This window comes from Perna viridis, chromosome 2 (genome assembly GCF_037379345.1).
Source record: "Perna viridis isolate PV_CMFRI_1.1 ecotype Kerala chromosome 2, ASM3737934v1, whole genome shotgun sequence".
Classification (NCBI taxonomy): Eukaryota; Metazoa; Mollusca; class Bivalvia; order Mytilida; family Mytilidae; genus Perna; species Perna viridis.
This window is the reverse complement of record NC_142446.1, coordinates 34,554,483-34,573,832: the sequence shown is the minus strand read 5'-3', so window position 1 is coordinate 34,573,832 and position 19,350 is coordinate 34,554,483. Positions and strand designations below refer to the sequence as shown.

The 19,350-nt window shown below is 34.8% G+C and overlaps 1 protein-coding gene and 1 long non-coding RNA gene across 4 annotated transcripts; one reads left to right on the top strand and one right to left on the bottom strand.

The window, feature by feature from the left end:
- Positions 1-1,702: 1,702 nt before the first annotated feature.
- On the bottom strand, positions 1,703-10,735 carry LOC148624785 (lipopolysaccharide-induced tumor necrosis factor-alpha factor-like). Of its 2 annotated transcripts, none has more exons than XM_088567677.1 (3): positions 10,576-10,734; positions 9,916-10,216; positions 1,703-5,314 (listed from the first exon to the last, which is right to left on the bottom strand). In XM_088567677.1, exons 1-3 carry the CDS (start codon positions 10,601-10,603, stop codon positions 5,176-5,178), a joined length of 468 nt encoding a protein of 155 aa, XP_088423803.1. In that variant the 5' UTR covers positions 10,604-10,734; the 3' UTR covers positions 1,703-5,175. The 2 variants fall into 2 exon arrangements, with proteins under 2 accessions (XP_088423803.1, XP_088423804.1); XM_088567678.1 differs by lacking the exon at positions 1,703-5,314 and adding an exon at positions 5,321-9,255 and having other exon boundaries at positions 10,576-10,735.
- A 1,016-nt stretch (positions 10,736-11,751) lies between these two features.
- Positions 11,752-15,009, top strand: LOC148624784 (uncharacterized). Of its 2 annotated transcripts, none has more exons than XR_015919774.1 (3): positions 11,752-11,835; positions 12,605-12,689; positions 14,822-15,009. It is a non-coding gene; the product is annotated as an uncharacterized LOC148624784 (long non-coding RNA). The 2 variants fall into 2 exon arrangements; XR_015919775.1 differs by having other exon boundaries at positions 11,769-11,835; positions 12,602-12,689.
- The last annotated feature ends 4,341 nt before the right edge of the window (positions 15,010-19,350 follow it).

Genomic DNA, 19,350 nt, shown 5'->3' with positions numbered 1-19,350 from the left:
AATGACAAATTAAAAGGGAGGAAATAAACATAATGAACCAATGATAACATAGACATGAACAGGGGGTTTGACTAATATATAGTTGTTTTACATAATCGTTAGTATATACAAGGGGATAGGGTACTTAGAAAACAGGACTAAGAAGGAAATGGTTAAAGAGAGAACTTAAGAGATTTAAGTTCAAGAGGGTTCGCCCTCAAGAATGGAGGCTTCTGACTCTTTCTCTCTTCTTATTGTTTGTACGTTGCTGTTGTATTGTGATTGTTGAATAATAAAAGTACCAGTCGTACGTCTGCTTATTGATCACGGCCATGCAGGTAGCAGGAACAGATCTTCACTCTGTTATACGCCCCCACCCCCACCCCCCCCTTATCTAAAAATCATGGATCCGCCCCTGAGAACTTTTAGTGTTTGGATAACTTATAGTTGTGACCTCTAGTGTTCAATTCGTTAATTTCGAATAAGCCGTTAAATTCGGTAATTTTTCGAAGTTTGAATACTATATAATATTGGCTCAATGCTTTCAGACATTCCAAGTTGAGTTAGAACTTAGTGAGATTACACATGCAAATGTAGTGGGTACCCATCCCCCTAGCACATGTGCCTAGGATCGTGCGAACCAAGTCAAGCACTTTTACTGGGGAAAGAGTCAAGAATTTTCAGCTGTTTTCCAAATTTTACAGTAGGGGTAGAGTCTATGTCTGGCACGCCTTTCCTTGGATCTGCGCGACCCGTGCAGGTCCGGGTGTCAAAAGAATAGGCCTGCAGCAGCGCTAAGCTTGTCGTAAAAGGCGACTAAATGGTGCTCAGAACCTTAGCCGGGGGCTAGGGCACTCTGCCCACAGAGCAACTGGGTTGTGTGCCCCAGGTGGTGGAATGGGGTACCCTTGTGTTTTACACGCTGGGGTTGTCAGGCTATAACCTGATCGCAAACCATAGTGGTGCACTGTGTTGGGATAGATGCCACGTTCTTCGCACGTTAAAAAACCCTACTGTGGTATTCTCCCGGAGTAGGAACCATAGGGCTCCGCCACTGGAGGCTAAATTGCCTGACCCTACCCACTTCTCCTTATTTCCACTGGCAATCAAAATTTGTCGACCCCATTATCATTGTGTCCCATCCCAATTTTCATTTCATCATCATTTCATGTTCATTTTATCATCCACGTCATGTTCATCGCCTGAATATAGCTTTGAATCAGCGATTTTTTTTTAATTTTGTAAAAACCTTTATAAATACTAGGATGTCTTCACGGGAGGGTGTTTACATAAGCAAATAGGAGGTTTTGGTTTTGAACTTGCAGTTTTCAAAGGCGGGTCTGATTTTTTTTTTCAAATTGTATATTTTTAATCGAAAAGTGCTCTCAAAGCAGTCCAGGGTGTAGGCAGATTCTACAGATTGCATTTTATTAAGAACCCAAGTTGAATATGGCCCATATTTCTTCACATTTTTGTTGGAGGAAAATTTGGAGCCATGGATTAAATAGAGCTTTCCCTTTACATCATGTTCTTTGCTATGTGTGTCTTTATCCATCGATTATATTCTTCTGATTTCTGATCGAATCTAGCTTGATTCCCTTGATTCGTCTTTAATCGCACGAGAGTTTTGTCCCTGACTTATTTGGTATATTTTTTCCCTGTTGACTGAGGAACCGTAGGAAGCTACTATGATGTCAAAGGTTGAAATCAAAAACATAGAACATAAAGGTATGCAATTTTAATTAATTAAATTAGTATTTATATTTTAGTTGGGGTAATCACCTTAAGTAAAGTCTATATTATATCAACAAAACAACTAATACCAAATAGAAGGAGAAAAACGAGCGATGCTAAGGATGAGAAAGTGTACTTGTAGCAGCGCTATAATTTTTCCTTTTATTGTGAAGAAGATTTTATAAAATGTCAAAACCATTTACACGTTGAGTCAACAACGAAACAAGGAAATAATACTCAGAAGTAAAGGAAAATCTGTTGTAATTTACCAAATAATATGTAGCTACTCAGAAGTCAAGGAAATAATACTCAGAAGTCAAGGAATATCTGTCCTAATTTACTAAATAATATGTAGCACGTCGAGCTCTGAAATATTAAGCCTGTATTGTTATACTGTTATACAGACCAAGTACAATGTATCAAGTACAAGTGTGCTTGTGTTGAATTATTTACAGTAGAAATATAGTACGTTGTTACAGAAAGTTCAATGATAACCGATCATTTCATCTTTTAATGTAAACTTCCTGCTCTCACACATGTAAAATACACACTGTTCATATGTGGATACTTCGAATTACTTCCAAACCTAAATCCCGCAGCATTTCGATAATAAGTTCTCTCCAAACTCTGGACTTGTCAATTCTTTATATATAAGACACTACATGATAAATTGAATCTTATATTTTGCGATTGATTCGCTACGCTAGAGCAAGTACTAACTACTCAGATTTCCTTGAACGACATAAATATCTGCGTAACAGACTCCTGAATAAGGGGTATGAGGAAAATGCGTCTCAAAAGATCTTTTAACAAATTCTTTTTTAGATATCAGTTCTTGGTTGAAAAATACTCAGTTTTTTTTTCTAAAATAATGAGTAATGATTAATTTTTGTTGTTGTTGTTGTTGTTAGATGTGACCACTGATTTACCGATTATGACGCAATATGCTCTTTAATCGTAATCAAGCCGCAATGGAAGAGGTAGGTTTAGCGCTGTTAAACCTAGAGTTAACCCAATATTTCGTTTGAAACGCCTACAAGTATCAAGTCAGGACCATTGCGGTATACTATACTATACTATGCCAGCTGCTGTGGTGGTATAATATCCATTTTGCCAGATTTATTTTGAACTTGACTTCATAATGGATCGGATTAGTGTTTAGTGATGTTGTTGGTACCCTTTATACCTTATAGCTGAGAAACGCCTAGTCTCCGAGTTGTTTTGATTGAGGAACATACGCGTAATTACGGTTTCGGAGTCATCCAATTTTAGATAGAGCATACCGCAACTTCGCTTGCAGTTTGCCAATATTAGCCGATTGACGAACTGTTGTATTACACATCAAAGTTCAAACTGAAGTCGGTACATATAAAACATTACAACACAAGCTTTAATGAACTTTAAAAACCGACATAAGTTTCTAACACATTCTAAAAAGCGAACTATATTCTTAAATTGAATTCAACTATCATACATCGTAACTGTCTTAGTTTCATTTCTTTTCCAACATTAAATAACTTATTTTTTAATATATATTATAAAGGATTTTTAAAGAGGATTCAAGTCATATCAATTAATAAGCTGTGCTGTCGTAAATAAATCAAAGACTAAAGCCTTCGAAGTCGCTAATCATCAAATATTCTATGCCACTGATTTCGGCTTGTTTCCAACATCCGAAATGGCACGAACTCAGGCGAAGTTGCGATATGCTTTAAAACGTGACCGCTAGAATCTTGGTTTCCTTGATTACTCTGACCCGAAAACACTGACTGCAGGTGCTGTTTTCGTATTACGAGTTTCAAATTTTAGCGATATCTTTAGGTCGTTAATGATATTGATCAGGAACAAGATTAGAAACTAGATTAAACAATCGGCAACCACTAAATCGGAGACTCTGCGTTTCTCAGTAATATTACAGAATGTTCAAAGCTAATCGATTATTCAAACTTTTAATGTGAACTTCCCGTTCTCACACAAGTGAAAAACACATGCAGAACCCATGTGTATGGTATATAAGAGGTACATTTTGGTCTCGTATTATACATAAGCTAGAAATGACGGTTCTGTGGCACTTATATACAGCATAAGGTGGTGTAGTAATATATAATTATGCAAATCGTATGCGAATGTACAGTTTCTGAAATTACGAGTGCAAGAATTCGCGAACAAGATTATAGCACTTTTTCCAAACTACCACTTTTCCCATACATTTATTCAGGTAACCGATGTTTTTGTCACTCATTCTTGTATATCTTATTCAGTATTTTTTATCATAAAAGTGACTTAGAAATAATTATGCCGTTTAGAAAAGTGACACACGTTTTAAACTTGATGAGTATCTTTTTTTTCAAATACTTTAACAAAAATAATACGAAGTGATAAATTCTTTGCGTTATTTGCATGATTCTAATATTCACTAAAGACATTACTTCACCCAGAAAAGTTGTATTTATAACTTCTCTACTAACGCTTTATTCTTTTGAAGTGCTTAAATTCTTTCGACATTTTTTTTTTTTTTTTTTTTTTTGGTTTTGAATAATATTTGGAAAGTAACATTCAAATGCACCATAAAAAGGAGTCCATTTAATTTTTAGATTAGATTCAGATTCAATATCTAATTATATTCTCGCCGCATGCGAACATGCATATTTAAAATCTACATAGAACATATAAGACATTAGCATTGCTAAAATCTAAAAAGATTAATGAGAGACTGTTTAAAGACATAAGTGTATTCTATTTACAAACTATACACATTACAATTATGAAATACATGTAGATAGCTAAGAGTTATTATAAAACTCTATTTATTCTTGATCAAATTTGGCAGCTATATTAATCATGAATAAATATTTAATATATAAACATTTGTTTTCTGATTACACATTAAAACATCAATTTAAATGTATTACATCATATTTATATCAAAAATTAAAATACTGCTTATGATTATACTGTTTTAACATTTCCATTACCTTAGAGCCCCAGTTTTTAATTTGGATATTATATTTTCGTATTGACGATTTTAAAGTTAAAACAAATTGTATTAGAGAAATATGAACACATTTTCACACTTCATTCCTTCGATTTCTGCCTGGACTTCTAAAAATAAAAAAAAAAACATTTTTAGACGATGAACGAATTGTTCATTATATGTTCATATCATTTTATAAAATTTTCACCATACCTACCCATCAGTTTTTTTTAATGAATTTGAAATGGCTGTTCCATTACGTAACAAACTACGCATCGAACTTATTATAATTTGAGTTCAGGTAGATCCTGCAAAATCATATGAAGGTGATGAAAGCTCTCCAAACCGTTGTTAGTTTAAACAATAATTTAACAGTCCAATGTCAATTTGTTCCTCTTTTCGTCCAGGAAACTTGCCAGATTGTTGGTACATGTAGGTAGTAGTCATTGCACCAGATGAGGAAATCGACCACTTTAAGCTAACCAATCTCAGTATGCGCGTACGTGACGACGACTTCGTTGTTTCGAACGAATGAACTGCCCACATTCTGCTTTGCAGCTAGGGCATGTATGAATGACATCTTTGGACCAATCGCTGACAAATGGCTGCCACATTAAAATTGGACATCTAGAAATAGTAATGAAAACAAACATTGGGTTTCATGAGATACAAACTGCAATTCAAATATATACCCAATTGTACAGACTGTGCACTGATTTGAAACTTCACAGGTGACGAAAGGCCCCACAATGATATAAATCAACAGCCTTACCTCTCAAAGTATATAGAAATAATCAAAGATGTCTTTGATTGAAATCAGGTTATCATGAAGCATTTTTTCTCAAATATTTGCTACAAAATTTGTCAACCAACGAAATATTCTATTTTAAAGATATATTATTTTTTAGGAAATTGAAGAAAAAAATCCGAAATTGCCTATTGATGAGGAATTAAATAGACAAATTAAAACATGTATCCACTGAAGTACATTATGGTAAAAATAAAGATGCATTGCCTAACGTGCATTTTATAGCGTAAACCATTTGATTTTATTTTTAATAGGGGAATGTTTAGAAAAAAATGATCCTGATTTTCGCTCCCCCCCCCAAAAAAAAATCGTTTCATCGGCATCAGCCCACATTGTGCTCCAGAGAAACATATTTCCAAATAAACTGACTTGCATTTATCTTATGGAAAAATAATCTGACCCGCATGGGAATCGAACGCTCGCTCCAAACCAGAAATCAAATGGTCCAACCCATCCTTAAAATAAATATTATGAGTAACCCTCATTTGTAGCTTTTCAATACGCTTGTTAAAGCTTTATTACTGTATGGATGTGAAATTTTGGGATTTGCAAATATGATTAATTAAAAAGGGTACAATTGAAATTTTGTAAGTTATTGGTAAGGCTTAACATCTGTGATAAATCTGTGTCGGATCCAGAGAATCATATTAAAAGGGGAAGTGCGGGGCCCACAAAAATATTTGTTACGCACTTGTTTTATACGTCCATATGCACATAAAAATACGTTATTTTAAGAAATCAAGGGGGAGTTACGGAGATCGAAAGTGCATCTCTAACTGTAAAAATGTAAGACCAGATCTATGATTAGCTAAAAAAATATTCTGACGGGAGTGAGTCTACACGGAAGTAGACGATTGCACAATTGCGGGTGTCTTTTGATACTGCATAATTTAAATTTATTGAAATTACTGGCTGTGTAGAAATGTATTAATAAGCTTTACCAGAAAAAAGTCTCACACATTCTCCTCACCAATTGAGACTTTGCCCATAGTAAAATGGCGATGTAACGTAAACAAAGATTAATTGGCCGTCCACGTGTGTTTTAACGAAAGTTTAAGGGCACACATTGACCTCCTCCATCATAGGGGATATAGCCTGAAATCATACTACATGTATATACTTACATCACTAGTTTCAATAACTAATGAAGATACAACAAGGGTGAAATTAAATCTGACAAAATTGTGTAATCATGATCAGTTAGAATCATCATTCAACAAAGGGCTGAATTACCTTGGGTAACATACTTTATACGTGTATGTGCATGTTTTTATGTCTTTGTCTATCTCTTACATTGTTTAATTCTTGATTGTAATAGGATGAAGGTGAAACCGTAAAGTTTTAACGCTCCCGAGGAAACATTAATTAAAACAACCTTGATAATTTTGTCAGCTCTGATTTGATATGTTATACTTATAACCTTCAAATATGGTAAATTTTGTAATGATATATGTCCTTAAGCATTATATTAATTGTTATGGTCTGATATGTCTATTGGCCCAAATGTCCGGCATTTATAAGGATTTATTGGTTATCACGGTCCGAAATGTCTATGGGTCGAATTGTCTGGCACTGGTAAACATTATGGTTCTTTTAATTTGCGAAACATCTTACGGTAGTAGACCTGGGGTAAGGGAGGTGATCCAAATTGAAAGGATTTAAGTCACTAGAGCGTTTGAATGACTCCTAGTATGCAAAGGTGTTAAAGGGAAATAACTCCAAGAAAGGGTTCAACTTCTAGAACAAAGTTGCCAGTCCGGTAACTCTGCTCTTTTGAAGTATTGATTAAATGTATCAGATGGGTACATTGAGGATATAATTTATAAGGTAGGAAAACATGTGAAAGAGTAATTCAGGGAACCAAGGTTATAGCGGTAATCAAAAGAATGTAATCCAGGGACAAAGACCCGACACGGAAAACAGACATACACAATAAAGAACATAAAGTAACTAAAATCATACATACAAAGTAACAAAAGCAAATGAGCAACTCGGACTCCACTAAAAACTGGGAGTATGGACCAGGTGCACCTACAGGGTAAGCGTCCTCTGCTTTTCTAGAATCACCCACCGAGTTGCTCATAAAAAGTCAAGTTCGGGGTAGACAAACGAGGAAAGGAAAACTATGACCCGTTGAATAAATCAGTTTTCATGGTGCAGATGGATACACCATAACGATCCACGAGTTCATAGTGACGACCATAAAACTTCTGTAATGATGACTTCAATGATGACTTGTAGCAACATAACCCTGTTCCAGAAGCCTATTTGTTAGAGTTCTAGCGCGATACAAAAAGTCTGCGTAGTTTCGGCAAGCTCTGGCATAACGTATGAATTGTGATATGAACACTCCATACGCAGGAGCCGAAGGGATGTTGTCACAGATGAAAGGAAAGTTGACAATTCTGAATGAAAAGTCATCACGTTTGTCGTAAAGTTTCGTCAATAGTTTTTCTTTACCATCGATTTCTAAGTGTAGGTCAAGATATGAGGCTGACTTCACAGTGTCTGTAGTATCCTTTATCTCAAGTTCTTTTGGGTAGATGCGATGTATCAAATCCTCGAAATTAGGATTGTTTAAAGATAATACGTCATTGAAATGATACCTTTTACGGTAAACCAAGATTCCTTACCCTACTATCATTAAAACATTAAAAAAAACTACACGGTGAATTTTTCTGAAAATGTGTTTATTGATTCGCATATGAATAGTCCATTTAATATCAGGTTTGTACGGAAATTGAGTTATGAATTTTTGGCAAAATAGAGGTTTTGACCTCCGTTTTGTTATTTTAGTAAATTAAAAGCCTAGTATCTCTTCTACAAAATGGAAAGAATAGAATTGGATATTAAATCTGATATATTAATCCTTTTAAAGTGTACTTGACTTAATATTCAGTTATTTATTTCAATATATTGTCAAAATGACCCTAAAATACCAGATGTGGTTCAGTTTGGCCAATGATTCAGATTTTAAAAAATAGCAATATTTTAGTCTTCATTGTTCAAAATCGCCACGGGAATTTTCTTAAAAATTTGACAAATGATGCGCCTCAGTTAGTGTAATGTCATGTACACATTTGAAGAAAATTGAATTATGGGAAAATTTTAGGGGTACCCCAGGTCTACTACCTTAAAAGATTTTGTTTAATTCAGTTTAGTTTCGCATTAATCTGTTTCGATTTGTATCCTTTAATTATGTTTTTATTACGATTTGATTCCTATTATGGAATTGTTTCGTTTCGATTCTTTCTTTTATCGATTATTTTCGTTTCGTTTTGATTCATTTTCGTATTGCAATTTTTATGACCCGAGAATTATGGGTAATGTTGATTACGAAATTTTCGTAAACTTCTGGCGTCGATTTCACAAAAAGTCGTAAATGTGAAATTGATCGTAACTAATGACGTCACAATGCTATTTTTGATTGTGACGTCATTACCTACAATCAACTTTACTCTTACGACATTTTGTGAATTCGACGCCTGGGCGCCATACTGCAGACTACATGTATTATGACAAACCCTATCTTGGAAAAGCTATGATTCGATTAGTATTCAATTATCGAAACTAGCGAATATTTTCCGAGACTGGTTTGGCTACGCAAATGAAGCTGTTCAGCCCCTGAAAATGAAGGTACAAACCTGATATTGATGCTTTTTTTTGCCATAAGTATACAGAACCAAGTTGATAATACAACCATTAACGCTCCCCTCGGGGTGTATCACCTTGAACTGGTCGTGCATTGTCTATTAAATTCCTGCAAACATCTTGCACTTACACCAAATGTTGTAAAATTTAGTTGATTTTGTACCAAAAAATGGGCAGTTAGGAGCATGTTGTGTAGTCTGGTACTCCCGTTTAATGATTCCACCCAAATATCCTGGGACAAAATTTGGGAATAATTAAAATCTACCGTTACTTTGAAAACTACAGTCAGCCATAGCCCTTGTGCTAAGCTTGCTTTGTGTACTAAATTTCGTATTTATTTTGCATTGGACAGTTTTATGTGCAATTCTGGTATTTCAAGATATTTGCATTTTTCATTTTGTCCATGTTTCGTAGGTACATTTTTGTATACGTGACATATTGCAACATAGCTGGTACACCTGGTCGATATGTCAAAGTTTTGGCTGAGTTTTACTGTTTCTGCGATGTTTCCTGAGATTTAAGTATATCGTCTATTGTTTTCTTGGGTTGGTCGTAACCCTTGTATCATACCATTTATTATACACTGACTGATTTGATCAAGGGCTGTATACCATTATCATGTCATGGTTATGGTAAATAAAATATAGTATAGGAAGAGCGGAGCTAGATATGGACTAGAACGCAAAAAAAAACTAATGACGGTTTTTAAAAAAAATAGGTTTTCTAGATTTTTGTATAAAGCATAATAGTATGGTAAATGTATACTCACCCCATACAAAAACACAGAACGCATGACATCCACGTGCATGTGCCAATTACGTATTCGGTCTGGGTGGTCACTTGCATACGACACGATGGGCATTGCATGTTTACCGGCTTTTCATTGGTTGTTGGATTATTTGGGTCAAAATGCGCCATCATCGTTTGCATCATGGCTTGCATATTTGGGTCCATCTGAATGTTGACAGTCTGACCACCTCCTGGTGCTGGTTGTGTAGTTAAGGATGGTCCTGGTGGGTAAGAGACTGGTTGTACAGGCTGCGAAAATGTTGAGCCATATTGGTTTGGATCTGTAACAAAAGTTTAAGTTTCCTGTTTGAATTGACGTAGAAGTACGGCAAATCGACTGTGTATGAGCATATGTTGTTCATAGGTAGCCATAATCTCTATCAAGTTCGGGATGCTACATGTGCATTTATGAATTTCAAGATGAATATCCCTTTTTTCAAAGTGCATCAATCAAAGGCTTAGCAAAATTATCTTTAATTATCTTTATCTTTGAAACAACTTGTGTTTAAAAATGATCTGGTAATACATGTACGTGTATGTGAAAATTCCAGTAACCATACGGCCAGTAAATAGTTTACATATTGACACTTTGCTATTGCTTAAAGAAAATTTAGTCATTTAGAATACAGATAAACCTTACCCGAATAACCTCCCGGAAATGCAGACATTCTTATCCTTGATAGTTTTGCAAATGAAATAATCGTACAAAATAACAATGTTGTCGTTAGTTATATTACGAAATGTAGAAGTTTCGTCACAAAAATTGTTAATCGTTCCATATTTTGCAGCTTATGCCAAACAATAGATTTAAAGTTCTGTTCTGTGACAACTCGGTTTGTGTCTGAGTCATAATAATAGTCAGGCAGGCATATGTCGATACACACATAAGGGATTCAAATTAGACTGGGTCCGAGGTCCGGAACCCTGAATTTCTTTTACTATTCAGGTACATGTAGGACCTTTGAAATTTTCATAATTGTAGACCTTGGGCCTTACATTGTGTATATCCTTTTCAGTAGCACTTGTAAGGCCTTTTGTTTTTCTTCAAGTGGACCATTAATTTGTTTTTTTTAATGCCTAGGCCTCTTTTCGTGTGCTTGAGCATTTATGTGCGTTTGAATCGAGTTCGATCGTGTAAACTTAACCTACATGGCATAAGACGTGCTATTGTAAAAAAAAAATATGGAACGGTATACTGGTGTGGTCAAAGTTAATTCATTACATGGAGTGTCATTGATAGGTCTAGTTTATATTATTTCCTTCCTATATTTTATTCGATTGACGTTTACTATAATAGGGAAGACGATACCACAAAGTGCAATTAAGTGGAGGAGATATCATGTATTATGTACTGTTATGATGGTATCGATCTAGTTTCGTGATATCAAGTTAACGATTTGGACTTCATTTAAATGGTTTACACAAAAGAGAAATATGACCTATTATACATTTTCGTACACTTACGTATTTTGCACAGTTTTAATGGACACTCTAACATCAAGATCAGACCATATAAATCAAACGAAACACACATACCAGGGGCGGATCCAGGATTTGAGTGTGGGAGGACGTTAATTGAATTAAATGCCGTGCAAAGCCAGGCAAAGAACATTATGAGGTGAAACTTGTGGTGATTTTTTTTCTTACCGATTTAGGGGGGGGGCGTACGCCCTTACGCCAGTCCTTGGATCAGCGTCTGCATACACACAAATATAACTTTATTCGTAAGAGTACAGTGTCGGATTTGATCGTTGCAATTATATTTGCAAAAGTTGAAGCGTACTATTGAAACTTTGTTCATTTTCATTCGTATTAACATGTATGTTTATAATATTCTTATCTCGACACGCTGTAAATATGTGACTACGATAGACGCATTGACAAGTATACATGTAGCAGAGTAAGTTTACATTTTTGATCTTTTCTGACCATGAAGTACTAAGTTTAGTAAAATATCAAACTCCAATGTCCCTTAAACACAGAAAGGAGTTTACCACCAACCAACAAATTCTTTTCTGGTTACAACAATGACGGCCTGTACGTACATATGTTTTGACTGATATACGTGTCGATCTTGTTTACTCTAGTGTCGTCATGTATCATGGCTTCATTGTGTATCAAAAAGCATTCAGACTTTGAATTTTAAAAAAAAATGGGTTTCGATTAATGAAATAAGCATCTATTTTTTATGGTTTAAGCTCAATTCTGACTTCACACCCCGATTCTTGTTTATGCTCACCTTTCTGTACTGGAATTCAGTGTATTTCATTCATTAATTTGAGGGACTGCACAGATCTTATGATATGAGCTGCTCAGAGAAAATTTAATCCCATCATTTCATTTTTTGTTTTTTGTTTTTGGTTTTAATGTAATTATTATGATATCGTAGTGGAGAGAATATTTATTCAAAGTTCCTTAAAAATCAGCTAAAATATGAACAGATCACAAAGTTATCATTTTTTCTTTATTTTATAAAGTTTCTAGCGCTCTTTATGTAATAAATTGTATTCTTACGTTTTCAGCAATTTACAAACAACATTTATGTTTCTAGAAAATATGAGTCGGAGATCTCTAATTTAATTTTTTAAACGAAATTTGACATGTGCCACCCACTGCCCAAATCTTCGACGGATACCCTTTGAAAACTTTTAATTTTTTTTTCGAAGCAGGTGATGGGCTTAACTACGCATCTTTTACTGTTGTTGGTCTGTTTTGCTGTGATGAGTACTACACAGTATATTGCTCTGGAACCAGGTATTACAACTATTCCTAATTGGGGATCAAGGGGTAGCGCCCCCCCTATTTGTTTGAAAAACTTTACCAATTTTGTGCAAAGTTCAAAATTAAGAAAATTATAGCTTGAAACGTTAAACAGAACCTTCCTTTTAAAAGATTTCAGGACCTTATCCTTATTCCCTGCTTTCAGGAAACCGAACTTTACCTTTGGAAAGTGATCTCTGTTCAGCTTGAGTTGTTCAGTACTTTTAATTTCTGGAATTCTTTTGTAATAACTGAAATCGTTCCTTGAATTGAATATGAACAGATAAAATTCATTTATTGTAGGTTTTTTTTAAAGTTTTTCCAGCTTCACCAGACTGTTATTATGTAAAGAATAGAATGATTTTTGCCTCACTTGTCCATATGTCATTTATAGTCGTGATTAAATGGTACAATGTTTACGATATTTCGAAAAAGAAAGAGATTATTAGCTTCAGTTTTATGTATCTCATTCTATTTAGCATTTAACTAAAACAAGAATGAACAGATTATGAAAATACTTGGTCGTGTCTATTGAAATACTAATCTTTCGAAACTGTCATCTGCTACAAAGTGAACATCATTGTACTGTCGATAGTAAAAGTAAATTTTCGCTCAACTCTATGGTGACAACACAAGGGCTTTCATATCAACATCAAATATGCCGCCCGACTATTGTTCGAATTATATTCATAATTGATAGACTGCGACTATGAATAATATATCTATCATAGTCGAAGGGGAATAACACTAACTTGCAAAATGAATATCTAGTCTAGTATTTTTGTTAATCCGCGGTTTTCATATTTAGTCTGGACAATATATGTTATTCTGAATCTTCTCAGGGAATATGCTCTAATGAATATAAGAACATATCCCCTGTGGATAACCAGAGATATATTCTACTAGAGTGTCTTCTCATTGGTTCGAGTTCACAAGTCAATTGTAACGTTACATACCAAGATAACATGTGATGTATGAAAACTTTTTTTTTAAATTCAGATAGTCTTATTCAAAAAGATATTAACTTTCCACATAATTAGTATGATGAAAGCAGTAGGTTTCCATATCCGAGTATACCACGGGGATGAAAACTTTTTTTTCAAATTTCAGATAGTCTTCCTCAAAAAGATATTAACTTTCCACATAATTAGTATGATGAAAGCAGTAGGTTTCAATATCCGAGTATACCACGGGGATGAAAACTTTTTTCAAATTTCAGATAGTCTTATTCAAAAGATATTAACTTTCCACATAATTAGTATGATGAAAGCAGTAGGTTTCCATTACCGGGTCTACCACGGGGATGAAAACTTTTTTTCAAATTTCAGATAGTCTTATTCAAAAAGACATTAACTTTCCACATAATTAGTATGATGAAAGCAGTAGATTTCCATATCCGAGTCTACCACGGGGATATGGTATTGTATATCGTGTCAAGCTGACCAATCAAATTGCAGGATTATCTAGCATATTTCGCTCCTGACCAGTAAACTATTTGCATTTCCCTTCTATAAGTTCCCTCCGCGGGACTCGAACTCGTACTGCTGTGACATCTATGGCAACAAAGCAGTATGAGTTCGAGTCACGCGGAGGGAACGACAAGCAGGAGGGGCAAATTTCTTACCTCACAAATACATTGTAATGTGAATAAAATATGTATCAAATTCATCTGTGCATGCAAAGCCATCCATGGGCAAGATATTTTCATGTGATTTTCACACGAATGTCACAAGACTTTCACCTGAGTTGAGCAAATTTTGTCAGACTTGTGAATTGAACCTTAACACGAATTTTACGTGAAAAGTACATGCACCTCATCTTAAGTTCATGTTAATTTAATGTGATGCTTGCATTGACACACATGAATTTCATAATATAGGCCTCTGTACAAGAAATTTCATTGATTATTCATTGAACTACGTGTATGCTGCTTTTGGAATATTTTTCACCGGTCTAATAATAATAAAATATAAATTTTTTAAAAAAATCAATAGCATAAGACCGTGGTTACCCCGACCTTTATAGTTCGATTGATTTACGCAATATTTACATTTATAATTAGAACAGCAGTTTATTCATATTTATGATTTGCTTAAATCAGAAACGAATTTAAATTTTATTTATAGACCATGACCAAGATAATATTGAAACGACCATTACATCGAAAGAAGAATACACCACCACTCAAAACATAGCAGTTGCCAACAGCTACATCTTGCATCTTCTTGGAGATTTCTACAAAGGCAGATCGGTTGATTGATAGAATGACTTTCAAGTTGCCAACAACATCAAATAAAAATTCTTCCTCCCATTGTTTCATTGTAAAAATTAGTCGCCCTTGAATTTACGTTTTAATTACGAAATATAGATAGAAACCCGATTCCTTCAAATTACTGTTATGAAATAACGGCAAATATCGCAATGACTTCAAGGTTGCTGTGGTTAAGGAACTATAATGTAGTCGAATATTGTGTAACTGGTGCGTTTCGTGTTAAAAACAAAATACAGAACAAAACAATACAACAACACAACACAGGGGCCTGAACAAAAAAAATTAATAACAAGATTTTAGTTGGTCCTATTATAAAATTGAAATTTAATTTTAATTATTTTTAAATGTTATATTTTCCATGGGATTTAAAAAATACACCGAAAGCAAAATTGTTAAATGTATAATTGTCAGCCTAATTTGTTGTTAAGCATTGATATTAACATACGTGGCTGAAATGCATTTCTTCCTTAACGGCGTATAATTGGTGACAAATCCAGGTTGGTGAAGGGTTTATACCCATAACTTATTTCAATAATTTTAAAATAAGCAGAGCACAATTTGAATGTATTCTTACCGTGTTTCATCTATATAAAAAGGATTTCATATACTACTCGCAAAAGTATATATAAGCTTAAGAGGCGGATGTAATTAGTACGAGAGCTTAGATACCCCCGTCACCACGTGCACACTTCCATCTCATCAACTCCACTATGATTTTCAAGTACCCAAATACCTCCCATTTACGAATCAATTTGTCCCCAAAAAAATCTGACATGGAGTAAAGGTATGTCAATCATTCATCATAGCTTATAAGCTATAAAAATAACGATATCAAAAGTAATCATGTTTTAAAAATGATATTTAAAACGAAAATATATTTCATTCGTAAAAATGAGTGATAATATTTCCTTTTTTTAAATTTTGTAGTCTTTTGGAATATATATAAAATCTTGACTTTTTAACCGACTAGGGTAAAATGATATGTCTTCATTGAAAAAAGATTCGGAGAATATTCTTTGGTGACAAACTGACTCGTAAACGGGAGATATAAAGGTACCTGAAAATCATCATGATGAAAGGGGTGGTTGCACGGTGGACCCTCACTGGCCATAGACTAAATACTTCGCCCTATGTTTTCAAACAGCAATAAATGCATTTTATGAAAAGGCAAAACTATGTCCAACAGCTACATTTGAAATCTTTGTTAAGTGACCTGTCTGAAATGTATGACATCAGTGTTTTAAAGTTCATCACTACATTTTGATGGATTTGGGCTCAAATTCACCACAAATGTACCACCGACTACACACAAACCGTTACATCTATAAAAAGACATATATATTTGTGATATGAGATATACATGTAGTGTTGTGTGTTTCCTAAATTCGTCTTTGATACAATGTTTTTTTCTACGGAAAACGCGAATTTTTTGGGGGAAAATATCCCAGTTTGGAGACCGTCATTGGTCCGTGTGTTATAATACACTTTCGCGAATGGTCAACCGACGTACTGTCCGGATCATGTGTACATCTGTTACTTTCGTAGTTAAACGACATCCACCATTTATCAGAGGTGCAAAACTGTGCAGACATGGAAAGGCATAGAACGTGTCGAAATAAACCTCACCCTTCTATGTGTGAACATCTGCGACCGAAGTCCGGACCTCTCGCCCTTTTTATGTGTAATCCTCATGACTGGTAAACCCCTACCCATTGTTTTGAGTAAAATATTGAATTATTTAAAATTTAAGAGTTTATTATGTACCTTTTAACTGGATAGAGAAGAAATTTCAGATATTAAAGGGAGTTCAACCAAGCTCCCCCCCCAAAAAAAAAATACAAACAGAAAAAAAAACCCAAAAACGACTGGATCATCCATCACAAACAAACAGGAATACACATTTTCACACATTTAGAATGACCTAAGAAATGTAGTACGAAGTCTGAAAAGCTTATAGTATGTATACATGTTTTTGTCCTTCTTTTATTACATTGTATGATAAAAAGTTCCGTTCGAGCAAAATGCACAGATCGGATAAAGTGTGAATGCAGCCTAAACTTCTTTATTATACATAGAAATTCAGTTAAGTGTCCGTCTGTTTGTCCGTTCGTCTCCAGGCGTTTTCCATTTGATAAACAAAACTTTGTACACAGTCAGTTGTTAAGCACAAAAATACATGTGAGCTAGATAAAAAAAATTCGAGTTAGCAAGAGGTCACTTTGATAACCAACTTGAAAGCATTATTGAATGTGATTCTTAGATAACTAACAGGAAATTTCGCAGACTAATGGGCCAAAATGCTAGAAAGTCCCTTTTCGATTTTTCTCGCCAATTCAATCATTAAAAAATTACGAGCAAACAAGTTCAGTATGGGGGTTGATCACGTATTTGTATATGCATATAAAGGGTGGTTACGGAGTGAATGTGCGTCTGTAAAAACTTACACGATACATCGAAATTAACGGCGTTTTAATGCTTTAATAAAAAAACGTTAACACCCTCAAACCAGACCAAGAAGGCCCCCTACAACGTGCACATAAGCAGAATTCTTGATGAAATAAAAACCATGCAAGGTTACTCTCTTGCTGCGAACTGGCCATAGAGTGAAAATTTGGGTGAAGCCTCAGGGTAACCAGCGTATAGCACCAGGGTTACAGGTTAAGACTGCTAATCTTTAATTAATCCATCGCTGCAAAAATATGTCATTGACGCAACGCATATCTGGAGCAGTCAGATTGTTTATTTCACGTTTATTTTAATGGAGTTTGTTTTTCCTCAACGGGCCATATAAACTTTGCGTTTGTCGGTGTCGTCATCGTCGTCGTAAAACATAAGCTCTTCCCTTACCCCGGGTCAAATTAAACATGGGACCAGAAGAAACGATAATTTGGTAAGGGATAGTTAAAAAATAAGTAATGTGAATAAAAAAAGGAAAAAAATAATTCACTTACATGCGATAGTTAGTACATATTTTTGCGCGCTGCGAGCAAAAAAAAAACAATTCTGAGACAAAAGGAAACCAAATGCCCCTAAAAGTTTAATATTCAACTCCTCTTAAACCACTATTCAAAGCAGTTTGAACAAAATTGTACACCATTGATGTATGGTAGATGATCGTAGATCCTTTGCAACGATTACTCATTTTGTTTGGATTCTTTAATTTAGTACTCTGCCACATTTTGCTCAATCGACCGCGATTTCGCGGGCATCCTCTAGTTATTTTTTAAATTGAACAGTCGCAGACCTTGAAGTATTGCATTTTACTTGTGTCTGTAACATTTGAAATAATTAATTAAGAAACCTCTTCCTATGCAAAAGTTCCTCAAACTTACATACATACTCTCATTTTTTAACAATATTTCATATGTAGATAACTACATTTTTATACACCATATGAGGAGGTAGTACCCCAACTGAAGGATTTACCCTAATTTTATGACTTGCTTTCAACCTGTTGATCTGCCTTTTACGCTCCGTGCAGGTCCGGGTGTCAAAAGAATAGGCCTGCAGCAGCGCTAAGCTTGTCGTAAAAGGCGACTAAATAGTGCTCAGAAACCTATCCGGGGGCTAGGCGCTCTGCCCACAGCAACTGGGATGTGTGTCTCAGGTGGTGGAATGGGATATCCCTGGCGTGTTGCATGCTGGGGTTGTCAGGCTATAATACGGAAAACCTGACTGCAAACCATAGTGGTACACCGTGTTGTGAAAGATGCTACGTTCCTCGCACGTTAAAGAACCCTGCTGTGGCATTCGATAGGAGTAGGAACCTCAGGAACCTTTTCGCTCCGCCACAGGAGGCTAAATTGCTCGACCCTACCCATCCCTCCCTTTTTCTTGTGGCAATCAAAATTTGTCGACTGCATTATTCTTGTGTCCCATCCCTTTTTTCTTTTCATCATTATCATTTCATGTTCATTTTATCATCCTTTTCATGTTCATCGCCTGAATATAGCTGAAATATTGCTGCTCGGGCGTTAAACCCCAACATTCAACAATCAATCATTTTACTTATTTACACTAACACCTAGGTTCCATGTGATAGCAGCGTGATACATGGGGTATATCTTTAAATATTTTCAGTTCATTTTAAATGCATAGCAAAATTAAGTGAAGATTTCAATATTCCAAATCAGAAAATGCATTTAAATTTGAATTATCTAGGTGCAACCATGCTTCACATTATTCATAATTTATGTTTGTCTGTAGGCAGTTGGAAAATTCAGCCCACATTTGTCAAAAGATATAATGACGAACACCTGAAGAAAGATTTTAAAATCAGAAGAAAAAAAATGTTTTCACAAGATATTTTAAAAAGTCTATTTACATGAAATTATAACTTAAATTGTGTATGAATTTTATGGTTCTTTCTAATTAAATTCTAGG

What these genes read in the sequence shown, in the direction of transcription:
- LOC148624785 (XM_088567677.1), bottom strand. Translation starts at nt 10,603, where the DNA reads ATGTCTGCATTTCCGGGAGGTTATTCGG. An exon ending in ATTTCCGGGAGGTTATTCGG is followed by an intron (nt 10,217 to 10,575) that starts GTAAGGTTTATC and finishes CTTTTGTTACAG; the next exon opens with ATCCAAACCAATATGGCTCA. An exon ending in GTTCTGTGTTTTTGTATGGG is followed by an intron (nt 5,315 to 9,915) that starts GTGAGTATACAT and finishes TACTATTTCTAG; the next exon opens with ATGTCCAATTTTAATGTGGC.